The sequence below is a fragment of the Sipha flava genome, unplaced genomic scaffold, assembly GCF_003268045.1.
Source record: "Sipha flava isolate LNK unplaced genomic scaffold, YSA_version1 106_pilon_pilon, whole genome shotgun sequence".
In the NCBI taxonomy this organism is placed as follows: domain Eukaryota; kingdom Metazoa; phylum Arthropoda; class Insecta; order Hemiptera; family Aphididae; genus Sipha; species Sipha flava.
Window position 1 is genome coordinate 817,232 of NW_020271721.1, and position 15,445 is coordinate 832,676.

A 15,445-nucleotide genomic window follows, 5' to 3' on the forward strand; every position below is an offset into this window, starting at 1 on the left:
ACCAGCATTTTACTCGATGCACACTTTAATATCGGCGTATTATCGGATCTCAATCTCAGAATCCGGAGCGCACGACTATCACGCATTACATATTCGAACTCGAATAAAAATATAAGCAGCCGTCCAAATGCGCCAAGTCTACGATGGGTCAGGGTTTTCGAAACTTTGACAAACCATACCATAGCGAACGTTTTTTACTTTATTTTTTTTTCTGGCAATCGTTTTCAAGGTAGCCAGATGACTTTACGACAACAGCAATACATTATTATTATTATTGGGGATCCCTCGTCCGAGTTAGTTGATTTTCTCGTTATATTTTAACGTCATGCGTCATCGTACGATGGCGGCAAACCGAATCGTCGTCGCGATCAACCGACTTTTCAATGAATTTGAATACACTATTATTTACTCGCCTGTAGTATAATACACATATCCGACATCCGTTCGTATTGCCATTTTTATCGCGATTCGTCATTATTCAGACCGACGAGCACTGTTGCGAATGACCGTACGGTTGCGGTGTACACGCGTGAACGAAAATTATGACGTTGCCCAATTCTCGAAACAGCGTAGTATAGAAATATATTATTTTTCTTGATGGTTTAATTATAATACAAGAGTGTGTCTACCTACGGCACGTATGTGTGTACGTGCGCGGTGACGCTCCTACAACGGAATTAGAATATTACGCGATTGAGTATGATAGAACGTGTGGTTTATTAAAAACCCTTCCGGAAACGGAACCAAAATGCCTCAAAAACTATGATCTTATTAAGTGGATATCGAAAAATTTGATTTGAGCACTAATAAATGATTACATAATACGTATATTATCCGAATGACGTGTACATACAAATTTTTGAAATTTTACATTTTTATACACTTGTTAAATATATATTATATTTATATGCATCATTTTACACTAATTTATCTTTTATAGATTTTAACAGAATAAAGAATTTTATAAATCAAAATTCTCTTATTGCTACAATAATATATAAGTATGTAAAATAAAATAATAGCTCCATCAGTTAAATAACACGTAAATACGTTGGTCGATGATAATGCTGATAATAATTATAACCAATTATATGAAGTGTCTGTTGGCAATATGGTAACGGTAATCTATCTAACTATATAGTGCTGAAAATACGAGAAAAATCATTCTCGGCTAGTCTTTAGATATTTTGCAATATCAGATAAATATTATTATATCTTAAATAAGGTCCATCTCGTTTCTCTAAAAATCCAGTAATACTGTAGTACTGGTGTAATACCATCTATAATTAAGCTATTATGTGATTATATTTTTCCAGTAAACTTGTCGTTAATATTTATTTATATTTATTTACTAACAAGCATAGGTTATGTTAACTAACAATACACGAATATACATTTTTATCATGCGCACAGTTAGCATGAATTATTTATTCATCCGATGTTAATATTTAACCATGCAGAATCGAGTGAATTATAATTTACAAAATTTATACTGTAAAACCTCGAAATATATGCGTGTACCTGTATGATATTGCCAGACATTAATACCGCCGGTAAATCCTAAGTCTTACTGCTCCTCCTAAGATTTGGCAATTATTCGTATTTTAACAGTAATCTTGTAATATATAAGTGTATAAATCGCGCTATTAAAATAATATTATATACGTTATAGAAACAGTTTTAGATTACAATGTAATCCTGCAACTGAATACATTTGTGCGATGCGATAGTATAAATGACTACCCAATGAGCGCTCGTGTTATGCGTACAATAACTTCTATAAAACCGAGACATTTTCTTTAAACGCCAGCTAATATATTTTATAGAAACATTTTTTTTAATTATTTTTCAACATAAACGACGATGATAATACGGTTTAGAAATATATGTATTAACAGCACCACATACATTTATAGACACTCTCTGTTGTCTTCCGATTCACTATTTGCCTAGCCGGCGAAGAGTGTTGACGTGATTTCTAAATAACGAATACCTCAAAAATTAAAATACATATATAGACTGTAGGCAATAGATACGGTGACACATCGGTATATCAATCTTGGGTACCAACTAAAATAAATATTCTAGATTTTTTTTTTTTTTTTTTTGGTTGAATAGTTCAGCGAATTTTATTACAACATGATCATAATTTTACAAGGAAAATGGAAAAAAAAAAATCAAATATTTTATTAAAAAAATTTAGATCTACTGATTTTCATTGAATTCAGTGGCACCGAGACCACCAATATTTTCAAATATTAAGCAGGCGTAATTGTTGCACTTTTTCTTCAGAACGTGCATTACGTGCATTTTAGATCGGTGCGCTAATGTTATGTATGTAATTGTTTAAATTTTACGTAGACTTTTAATAATCACCAATTGTCATATAAAACTGAGATTTACCGAATAGTTAAAATATAGTAAAAATATCAAAACATGTGAATAAAACGATTTTTATAGTTTTAAATACATAGTTTATGTTGATTGCTACAAAAACATATATTAAATGCAAGAGTATTATAATTTTTAATTAATTTGCAGATGTTATGTAATGTGTAATTTAACCAGATTATAGATTATTTATTTATCGATATTTTATTTACATGCGTAGTACTAATTGGACTTTACTCAGAAAAAATATATTTTTATTATATACAAATGTCTATCAGTCTTTAATGTAATCCAGGTTAGCGTTTATATTATAATAACATTATAATAATTGAACAAAATACCAAATAAAAAAATCCGAAAACCTTTTAACCGTAATGTAAATAAATTAAAATTATTTAAAATGTTATTTCTGTTACATTTTATTTGTCTATTCTACTATGAAAATTAGCAGTTGAATTTTGTATATTATTTTCATCTATTAAATAATCGATTTAGATTCTAAGCATATCGAACGAACTACAACTATCATACACTCTGGGTTCATATATTATTCTAAGTATAATTTTTATTTTTATTTTATTTTCTCTTACTATTTAGCGCTAGTTTTAATTTCATTTTTTTTTTTTCAAATACAACCACGTTTTGGGAATAAAAATGTTCCAAATATTTTCATTTGTTATGTATACACTGCAAATAATAATAACGACCCTATTGAAAATTGGATAAACATTAAACTCTTAGAGAACGTTAAAAATACCAAAATACAATAAACACAAACAGTTGTTAAATAATAGTGGAATTTACGAAATATATTTAAATAAATGAATTAATAATTTTTATATTATATAAACATGGAGTTATGTTTATAAAATTTAATTTTTTATTATTCATTTTTATGAAAAAAATAACTATTATTTATTTTTTCATTTAGAAACTCGGTTTACACAGGTTTTTCATTCAAAAAAACCAATAATAAATTTACTGTCGAAAATTAATCATTTTTTGCAAGTTCAGTTCAAATATTATTTTTTTATCGACAATACGCTTATTTTTATATGTATAAGATCAAAACGTATAAAACAAAAAAAAAAAATTATTCATCAACCCATAAACAGATTTACATAAGGTAACAGCAACTCATACATATATGTTACCAATAATGTTTTCGTTATATAGAACAATATTATTGTTTGAGAATACGTAAGAAATATTTTAATATTTTTCAAATAATTAAAAAAAAATAAAAATAATTTTTGATGTAATAATTTAATAATTAGAAGATTAAGACGTTAGCACAATGGTCCGTACACACTTTAATATGATTTTGTAAACCATATATTTTATACGGTGGATTGAAATTTTACATAAATGGCAAGCAATAATATGAATTAGTTGGAAAATTGATGATCAACGTCTAAACCCTAGAGTACAACTAAAAACCGCATAAATTCTAAACACCTCAGGGCATTACAGTATGTTTATCGATGTGTGCCCTCGTGAAGAACTCGAACTAAAGGATAATTTTACTAAGCGGTGCTTAAATCACCACATACTATACAGTCAACGGCAGGTGTTGGGCGACGACCGAAATTTATTGTTCGAAAAACTTAAAACCACAAATATTTCACTAAAATGTTAGATTTAATGTTTAAAATAATCGATGCTACTAAAGTATTACATTATCACAATGGATGACATTAAAAAATTGAAATGTTTAATATATTTACTTTAAATCAATATTCAGTACTTGCATGTAAAAATGATGACGGATTGGAATAGTTTATGAATTTTATTATACGTTTTCTTATTAGTGGTATGGGAGTGTCATGTTACGATCGTATAGTATTATGTAACAAAATTAATAATAACTAATAAATATTAACCAAATGAAAACAAAATACATAATGTTTTCACCGAGATCAATATTAAAGATCGCTCTATATTTTGATACCGGAATATTATTTATAAATATGATTGGAGGTCGCAAATAATTTATGTGAATTTTTTATTTTAGTTTTAAATTATGAGAATATATAATGTCTTGGCCCTTTGGTTCTTTGAGAACTTTGGTTTTGTCTATATATTTTCCCTAGTAATTAACAATATTGGCTATTATATTTTAACATATATACCTACTCGTACGTTTTCTCAGTTCGCCATAGATGACTAAAATAACCGGATAAGTGTTTTAACCGGACTCGTTTGACCGACGACCAACCGACCGACCGATCCACAACACCATGCAGAATTAATATTTAAATAATCATTTTAAATAGATATTCCTACACGTGTAAACACTAAATATGTTTTAAAATTAAGCTAATTCATATAACTTTACATCGGTTTACATTTAGCTGCGCTCTAAAAACCTAATCGCATAATAAAAATATGCTGTAAAATAAATTGTATACAATGTTAAAATGTACCAACACGTGTAGTATGTTGAAACATTCAAACTTTTACAAAATGATTGGATAAAATATGTATACAAATATTATAATTTATAAAGGCTGAAGAAAAAAAAGTCGAACAAGCAATTATCGATGACTATAGTATAGAATATTTTATCGAGGGAAATTTGTTTAGACTTTATGGTACCTACTTGACTATTATTATAATATCCATATTGGCATACAGTTCGTATTTGTTGAAAATACATTTTTTCCTCAAAACTCTTTTATGTATATTTACTCTAGTAAAATATTATGCAATGTGAATGGTGAATAATTATGCATTATACATTTATGCATGCATATATTGCAATATAATAGTTTGAATAACAACGGGAAAAAGTGTTACAGATTTTATTTTTCACATTGAATATCAATAAAATTTTTATGGTTACTTAATAATATTACAATACATTAATAACTGATCTATAAGATATCTGTTATAGTGCTACTATAGGAAGGAAATATATTTCATAATTATACTTATTTTGTTAGAGGTTATATTTGATCAATACAACTTTTATATCCGTAATGACTAAATTAACGCTTGCCAAATACACTAAATTAAAACATATTTTAACCTCGAAGGCTTATTTAAAATACTAATATTAATAGTTGGAAAATCGCTTATAATATATAAAATAAATAACTGATTAATAGAATAATAAATATTAAAGCTACATATACAAAATCAATACGATAATAATTCGAATATGCACAACTATTCGCCTACATTTATGAACCGTAGGACACTTACTACTTAAAGGCCAGATTGGCCATAAATATTCAATGATTCGACGTAGAAGAGTATGACAGCAAAAACAATTTGTTCCGCGGTCAAAACTAAACAGGGTTTACTAATTGCATAATACTTAATCGGTACCTATTGGTATTGAGAATCATAATCGGTTTGTCAACCGCGTGACCGCGTCAAGATCTGAAATGACAGTACGAGATTAAAAATGGACGAGATACGCAATCACATTGTTCACAAAAGCTTTCGACAAGCTCAAGATACAACTTGCGACTAAACACATTTAGTATCCGAATGTTCAACATTTCATTATATTACTAATTGCTGTGATATCAAGAAATCGGTTATTTTCTATAACGTGACTATAAATATCCGTAAAAAAAAAAAAAAGTAATTTTTCATTCACTTCAAATTGAAATTGTTTTTCATGTGTGCCGTCAATTTTGGTAAGTTTAGTTAATGTTCAATTTCAATTCACCTGTATACCATTGATTATAAATACTTATTGATACCCAATAATATTTAAAATCATTGATAATACATATTACAAAAATTATTATAATAATACATTTATCTCGGGTAAAAAACAACATTTGTAAATATTTAAGATTTTACATTCCATTCTATAACCATCGATGCAGCTGACTTTGTTTTAATCACAAAAATAAAATATATTATGTGTAGGCAACGACATTAATGAAATGCAGCACATATGTTTTCTGTATACATTTTACTGTTCATTGAGTTTTGACATTCTGCATAATGAGTAATAAAAATTACAACGTTGTACTGCAGTTACCGGTAACCCGCGTGTTTATTAGTATACACATTATTTAATACGCACGGAAAAAAATAGGATGTTAATTGTTGTGTTAAAACGTGTTAAATAATAAAACAGCGAGATCAGTACGTGTAATTAAACAATATTAAAACTTGTAAGACATTAAGATGTTTAGTCGTAACATTTGTATTACATTACATAATAAGCACTTATTGTATAAAATAAACCATATACTTATAAAAAATGGTTACACGTCGTTCGTTTCGTTAGTCTTATGAATTCGTTTTTGATCAATAATTTAAAAATGTACTCATTGAATACATTATGATTTTGTTAATTCCTCTTATCATTTTCTATAATCCTGATTTTAATTATGTGTTTAACGACCTTACGTGTATAATATATGTATTTAGCAATAATAATATGTAAAACTATTAATTTGTTCATAAAAGCTTTAAGAAAAATATTAAACGTCTAGAACTGCCTAAAACGTGATTATAAAGTCTAAAATACATAAATAAACATTGTATATAAAATAAAAAATGTTAAATGCCAGACAAATATTTAAAAGTTTTTGAACTATTGGCACACTGAAACGTACTTTTTATGACAAAGTGTGGACAAGGAAACACATTTTGATAAAACTAGTTTTAATGACGTATTTAGCATTAAAAAAAATTTAAAAAAAATAATTTTCATTTATTATTTTTTGTCTAACATTTAAATCTACTTGTTAAAACATTTTATAGGTAATAATTGAACTACAGTTACGAGGCGAATAATTACTCGTTTGTTAACTATACATTTAGTTTTTAATCGACAAATTAACACACATTGTTTCAAATTGGTATAAAAGTATATTTAAACAAATTATGAAACAAATTATGTAGAACTTATATAATATTGTAATATATACTATAAATGTTCGTATCAATCGAATTATTACTTTTTTAACTTTCAAATGTAAATCGGTGCTGTATGAAATTATCCAAAAGGAACGGATGGCTCTAACTTTGTTACTACAACAATGGTATATTATGATCGATTTCACAAAATATGGGAGATCAGTTTCAATCAAAATTAGAACACACGCATTTTTGTACGGTTGCTTATCGAAAGTTTCAAAAGCGAACGTAGTATTATAATGTTCTAAATCGATATTGGCTGAATGCATTCGAACACTATAGAAACATGTGACGAGTATCAATGATGTTTTTACAATTTATTGTAAAAATGAGCCACGGTGTGGAGCAAAAGTAAATTTGTTTACGTTAGATATCGTATTACAAATGGTTTCTGTACTGACGTAATTTGTTACGTTTTGAGAAATGCTCTCGCAATAACGTCCTGAATACTAAAAGTAACCCAATTTATCGACATAATTATTCTCAATTCATAATTACAGGATGGTTGTATAATTATGTTATATCACTTTCAAAGAAAATTTTTATTATTTGACGGTATTGTGGCAGAATGTGATTATTGTTACGCGTTGCTAACGAACGTGGTTCACAATAATGTTACATTCATCACGTGTGTACGCTTTTACGCACTAACATATTCTATCTGGATCTAAGCTCCATGCGTCCAAAACATATTAGTGTAAAAGAAAATTAAATATGCCGTGTTTGTTAAATAATTAATAATAAGTACGCTAAAAACAAGCGCAAAATTGTATGAAAATACTTAATAAAAACGAGTAAGCAGAGTAAACTTTTTTGGCGTTTTAATCAATTGCTGGATAAACGTACGTACGTTACGTAGGTATAAATATGTAATTGAAATTAAATCTGGGAAAGTATAATATTCATGTGTGTGGTGACCATTGGGTTCATTAAACATTCAATACTTCCCCTGAAAATTAAAAAGGCTCTTGTTCGTACACATACGGTTAAAAAATTAACAGCAATGTACACATTAGCATTTAATTATTCACATCTTATCGTCATCGAGTGCAACGATGTAACCGATTTTCGTCTTGATTTTTTCAATAATGTACAATAATGTATACTTAAAATAATATTCATAATATTAGGGTCATGTATTTTTTATCTTTTTTTGACATATTTTCTCTTGTTACGAACAAGACACGAACCGTAGACATTAGAGTTATCGTCCAATCGCTGAGATTTCTTTTATAATATATTTTCAACTTAGCAGTAAAGTTAAACGGATAACTTACTGAGGTCGTAATGCATCTTATATTATCTGTCCACGCCCAGTTTCTTTTGACTATTTTTCGTTCCCGCAAAACATGTATTCATCTATGGCGTATTTGAAGTGAGGGGTGGCAATATGTGCATTCCCTCCCCCCTCGAAACTTTTTTAATTATTTTTTGGAACCTGTGATCATAATATTATATTATGATAAATTCCATTATTATGACTACTCACATATCTTGGGTCCTAAGCAAATACACTACCCAAATTTTTATTACAAAAAAACCGCCTCATCAGTATCACGTTCTGTGTTATAATCATAGATAATCTATTATCTATAGTTATAATTAATAATAAATATTCGTGTTAATAGTTTAATTTTATTATAGTTTATAGTTTATAGTAAAATATTTTATTAGACCGGTGTAATTTAACTTATGATTTTAAATATTTATACAAGTATTGTATAACAGTAACTAGCAACTTAACAAAATCGAAAAAATACATGTTTTCGATGGTAGAAATTGTATATAAAATTAATTTATTGTTAACAATTAAGACTTTTATATTATGGGTAGCACTAACTGATTTCGAAATTAATTAAAAATCTTCATTATTTATTTAACCATCAAGAAGCTCAAATTATGTTCCGGTGACTAAGTAATACGGAAATGTCTATCAATTACCAAGAATACATTCAACGGACTTTGAACAAGCAAAAAGTCTACGAAGCGTGTAAAGGTTCTCAGCACAAAAACACAAAATAAATAATATTTTTAATTTTTTTTTACGTAACTCGGTTTCCAACGATTCTTTATTGAACTAAATAACTAACTGAGCATTTGAAAAATTTGTATTGAAATAGAAACAATCAAAATGACTGATTCCTTTACGAAAGCGCAACTCTTTTAAACCCAGAAGATAAAATACCCGAAAATAAGTTTAGCAATTGAAAATAAATATGGGCAAAAATCGTACCCGCTAAATATAAAAACATCACAACTATATGAATACTTTTTGTTAATGCATGTTTAGGTTAAAAAAAAAAAAGATTGAAAAAATTGAATTAACAATAATAGCGAATGGTCGCAAGGTTTATTTCAGAGGTGACCGGGGGTGGGGGTATAACCAGCCCGAATGTTTATTTATTTATTAATTATTTACTACTATGACATACCGCATACCACGTATACCCCGGGATAAAAGATCTGAAATAAACATTGAACGGTTGCGTTTCCGTACAGTAAGGTGACGGACAAAAGAATAATAATGGCCATCTCGATTTCTAGTAAAAAATCCGCCGCGAACTACGGATTAGGTTACGTGAGGTTGGAGTTAACCATGGACCCACCCATTAGCAAGACCACCCTTATACGTCACGTTACGTTCGTAATATACACGTATGTTGTTGTTGCGAGAAAACTTACATAACGGCAACAGGCCGCTGTTGAGCATGGACAGCTTGATGGTGTTCGGAATGGACACTACGCTGTTGGAGGACGCGGACGACGCGGACGACTTTTTCTTCTTCTTGGGCTTGTCGTCTACGTACTTGGGCGCCGACTTGGACCGGCCCGCGTGCCGGTACGCGGTCTTGCCGCCACTGCGGTGGTGATAGTCGTTCGGGTAACAGCTGCTGCCGGTGCTGCTGGCGCGCCCGCCGCCGTCGCCGGCTACCGACGAGTCGCTCCTGTACGACGACAGCTTGACGACGGGTATGGTAAGACGGACGTGGAACACGGGAGGCACGCGCTCCGGACTGCCGACGGGACGGGACACCACCGCCGGGCGGTGAGCGACGCGGGACCGGTCGACGGCGGAGCGTGCGGTGTGAACACAACCGCGCGAACGCGCGTGGCGACCGGGGACGGACGCGAACGGACGGAAAACGGGAAAAAACCGGACGCGTACGCGTTACACGACGGTACGATGAATGCGTGTGTGTTCGCGTCGGGGGGACGTGTTGGTTCGCGGCTTTCACGCGTGTACGAGGCCGACGGACGCGGTGCACTCGCGAATGACTAGGCGCGCGAACACCGTCTTGCTCGGAGTGTTAACGGAAAACGCGCGCGTCGCAACGATCCTCGTCGTCGTCGTCGTCGTCTGGCGACAATGGTACGCGTGAGACTAACGGCCGTGCGGAGGCGGTCATGTGTCGTCGTCATCGCGTAGCCGCCGCCGCCGATGGCGCCCGTGCAGGCGCCGCCTGTTCCGACGCTGTGTCGCGCGGGCCAAGCGGACCCGGTCGTGCATTGTTTTCCGCGTTGCCCCGCCGCCGCCCGTCCGCCGACCGTGCCGATTTTTAACCGTCCGTCGCGGACATCCAACAGGTGAACGGACGACGGCATGACCGCTATGATGGTGACATGGGGGATGATGATGATGATGATGATGATGACGATGGGGAAGCGTCGCGTCCGCGCGCGGCGGTGCCCTATCGAGCCCGGTACATATTTTTCGAACGATCCGATCGAGCACCGAAAAAATATGATGCGTCTGGTCCACGACCTGTAACCGCCCGGACCACCGCTATGCTCTCGGTGTCGAAACTTTTCACTTGGTTCACTACGGTTCTTACTAGAAACGGTGACAACAACTCGATCTGCAGAGACCATAAACCACCATAGGTTTGATTGAAAAACAAATAGTTAATGTGACCATAATTGTGGCTTTCGTGGAATAATTTAAAAATAAAATTTCGATAATTTATAACAAATAATTAACGAAATTGGGAAATTTCAAAAATATCGTTTTGGTTTATAATAATTTAAATAACTAATTTCAATGTATAAAACAACTATAGTAAACGGAACCGAAACTCGTATTTTTTTTCCAACATTATGTTGTATTTTGATATGTTTTCTTAATTCCTTTTGTTCGATTGCATCTGTGCTCAGTCGGACCATGAAAAAGGTAAACGATGCTTAATCGGGTTGCAAAAATCACGTCGGTACAACTATATAATTATTTAATATACATTCCAATGGCCGGGGTCATACACGTAGCTCCTAAAAAAAAAAAAAAAAATCTTATACAAACCGTGGTCGATCCCGTATAATATACAAAAATATTATTGATTTTTATAATTTTAATATTACGCAATGAAAACGAATTTATTTCCTGAAACCCAGGAACAATATAAATAATATAATCCATATTATTATTGGGTTATACGGTCGCCCGCAGCGAATAGTACCCGCGGGTAAATTTTCATTATCACATCGTGGGCGAAAGGGGCGGGAACAATAGATAAATAAAACAGGTTACTCTAGCAGGTATATTTGAGAACAACCTGACCCACGGGACGTAGCACGCGTGTACATGCTTTGCGAAAGGATTCCAGAGAATTTTTTATTTCTTAACACTATGACGTTGAAAAAAGGAAGGTGCTGGAAGATATTCTAAACGTGCAGAGCTAGTGATAATATTACACATTGGATGTGGAATGATTTCAACAGATGTGTCCGCCGGGAGTACTACAAGACACTGAAAACAAAAAATTTTATATTTATGTATAATGGGGAAGTTAATCATCATTGCACTCATATCTGTTATGTTTTGTACGTATTTTAATTTTAAGTTTTAGAGCAGTCAAAACTGAGTCGTCCTAATTTGGTAACAAGAATAGAGATCTCTATTTAAAGTGCTTGTTGTTACTCATTAAAAATGATAATCATTTTAATAATTCACCACATCTACATTTGTTGTTTTAAAAATCTCAGTGTCGTATTCGTCTATCCTTCATCAAAAAATCTAATTTAAACCTAAAATTAATTTTTAAGAATAGTTTCAAGTTACTATTTTAGTGAAACTTATTGATGAATGTGAAATATAATTCTCCAAAAAAATAATGAAAACATACCATTGTAGCAGTGTAAGGGTATTAGGTTGATACCTACTTTCTAGATATAATGCGTATATAACGAATTACATGCCTTTTTGCGTGAACTACAGAAGCGAGCATGTCGTAGAGATTAACGTACACTTGAAGGAATTTCGGCATTTGACCCTTTTGCGTAGCGAGTAAATGCAACGTTAACGATCCCCTTCTCTCGTACTTTTGCCGCACTAACATCACAGGCAACCGAGACTTTTGGTAACTGTTGTTGTTTTTATGTTTTTGCGATGTAGTCATCGCAGATGAAATGAGTTTTAAATTTAATGGAATTTATCTAGACATAATACATTAAGAGTATATTATATATTAACACAAGTTCCTGTACGATTGATAGTAAAATGGAACCTCGATAAATCGAATGGGTTAGGGGATAAAAATTCTAAGTGTCAAAAATTCGATTTGCAGACAGCTTCGAATAGGTCGTAGGCAAAAAAAAAAATTTCTAGCTATCGAAAATTGTAATACAGAATTTGATAAATAATTTTTAAACGTTTCTGGAATTAATACTCGAATAATTATAAAAAAAAATTATTCCGAATATGTATTCAAATTCTTCATAAAAATATCATTCCAAATGCACTATTTAAAATACTAAAAAGTATTAAGAAAAATTTTTTGTTCTATGATATTTGTCTACATGTTAATTTTATTGACAACATAATTTATCTTTTCGTCATTTTTGGATCATTGGCCATTGCTATAAAATTAAAAAATAACCATGTTATCCCGTTGAAAATAGTAGAAAACGAAAAAAAATAATATTACTGTTATCATATTATATAGGGTAAAGTAAGATATTTTCGTGGCAGAGACAATTTCGTAATATTATTTTTTGAACGCATAATGTTATTCCCAATTACACGATTGACTTGAAAATACCATTGATCCTTAAAATGACTGCGTTTTTAAGGATCAATACCCTCAAAAAATATTACTATGAAACTGCCTGTGCTACAAAAATACTTTACTTCATCTTACCTTCTAATACACGAGTATGAATGCAACTTATGTGACAGGGAAATTGTAAATTTATTTCCAAAAGATGATCGAACGTTAAAAAATGTACTGAAAATACTGTACTAAATATTTTCTAAAAAATTTATTTAATATATTTTTGGCAACACAAAAAGAGTATTTTGAATGTAATATTTCGGATACAGTCATCGGAATCCTACCCAATTCTGTTATAATTTATACACAATCGGTTTTCGTAGTTTCATTACAAAATTTTCTGGTGAACAGCCCTTATCAAACAACAGGCAGTAGCCACGGGTTTGACTTTGAACCTAGATTTAATCAATTTTTTTTGGCGACAAAATACATCCACATTAGAACAACGAAATTCCGTCTTGTTGCAGTACATAGGATTCACGCGAGTAGACAACACTAGATGGTATTTAATTACCAAACGTCTATGCAAAAAAAAAAAAAACCAAAACTCACTAAAATGTTCTTTGATCCGATCCACTCCAGCACTCGCCACAGTTTTTTGTCTTGCTAAAATTCTTCATTGACAATAATTCCCACAAATCTGTAGTTAATTCATTAAATTATACTGAAATGTCTATAGATAAAATATAAAATATAAATTTTTACCGAACATTTAGTTTGAACGCTATTAAACCTATTTTATGAACAATAAGATGTTAAATAACGCAAAAAACAATTAACACTCTTCTACGTTCATCATAAAACTTAATTTCGTGGTAAAAATTCTACAACTAAACTAAACTCAATTTATTGCTAAATAATTCTCACATTAGTAAACTACTATAAAATAAATCTTCAACTAAATTATTAGGTAGGTAATAATAATTTGAAGGACTACTGATACCTTCAATAATTGTCAATATTCCTAAACTGTTAATCATTGAAATTACAAAGTTTCAGAACTAAGCAAAGAGATAAATTACGAAATATTTCATTAAAATTTACTGTGGTAGTATAACTTTTAATAAAATTAAAAAAAATAGGAATTTAATTTATTTTTTACAACTATATTACAAAAAAAACAACTATCGCCCCGAACAACATTTAATAAATTGTTATTTTGGAACTAATAATAAATTATAAAAATTTTTGAAGTCATGATAACCTATTAATGGAACTACCAATTAACTACCATTAGTAGAAATTACTCAGTTCGTATTAGACATAATATTGACTCTAAAAGCTTCATACGGTTAAAAATTACAATGAAGACTTATCGAAATACATTATAAATATTGTAATAATTCTCAATCACATTTTTTTTTCACGTTTTGAAAACATTTAAGAGCACACAAGTAAATCATTTTCAGGCTAAAATATACAACAAACAAAATAACGAATATCGCGAAAAACAATGCAACAATCACGTCAACCAAAAAATACTCGTACCACATCAAATCGATAGCACGAGATTTTAAATGCGGTGCCCCTTTGTGGCGTACAACATACTCGGTCCAATATACGACCGATTCCGCTGGTGACATAGGTCGGTCTTTGAATCGTTCGGAAACTAATTTGGCGTTGTTCCTATACTTCTCTTCGTTGACGAGCTGTACAACCGCGTTTAAGAGCGTTTCTTTATTCACGGTCAACAGGTCCATGGAAATCGCCATGCCTGCGTCCACCAAGTTTTCCAGGTTCCTCGGTTGATCGTAAAAAAACGGAAATCCTAGTACTGGTACGCCAGCGTCCACAGCTTCGTACACTCCTGATATACCACCGTGACTGATGAACAATTTCACCTTAGGATGCAATAACACGTCACGTTGCGGAAACCAATTCATGGTCATCACGTTCTCCGGTTTGTCTTTCATCTCACCCTCGTATTTCCACAAAACTCTCTGGGGAAGTTGAGCGAATACTTCTTTAAACGCGTTCTGTACGTTTTCCGGTAGCGACGACATCAACAATACTGATCCGAACGTAAAGTAAATCACTCCGTGAGGAGATCCTTCGATGAATTCCAGAATGTCTTTTGGTATCCCTTTGGGTTGGGCGAGGTGTATGCCGCCGATTTGCAC

The 15,445-nt window shown here is 31.8% G+C and overlaps 2 protein-coding genes across 4 annotated transcripts in view; both read right to left on the minus strand.

Annotated features, from left to right (window-relative positions):
* The window catches only part of LOC112684747 (receptor-type tyrosine-protein phosphatase kappa), a 154,975-nt gene extending 143,815 nt beyond the window's left edge, over positions 1 to 11,160 (minus strand). Inside the window, exon 1 of one of the 3 annotated variants that reach the window (XM_025556411.1) lies at positions 9,964 to 11,160. In XM_025556411.1, coding sequence (XP_025412196.1) covers positions 9,964 to 9,991 — 28 coding nt within the window. In that variant the 5' untranslated portion in view covers positions 9,992 to 11,160. The remainder of the gene's footprint in view (positions 1 to 9,963) is intronic. The other 2 variants (XM_025556403.1, XM_025556419.1) reach the window with 2 other exon arrangements.
* Positions 11,161 to 14,460: 3,300 nt separating this feature from the next.
* Positions 14,461 to 15,445, minus strand: part of LOC112684922 (UDP-glucuronosyltransferase 2B14-like) — a 1,541-nt gene continuing 556 nt past the window's right edge. The window contains exon 3 of the mRNA XM_025556655.1: positions 14,461 to 14,983. Coding sequence (XP_025412440.1) covers positions 14,672 to 14,983 — 312 coding nt within the window. The 3' untranslated portion in view covers positions 14,461 to 14,671. The remainder of the gene's footprint in view (positions 14,984 to 15,445) is intronic.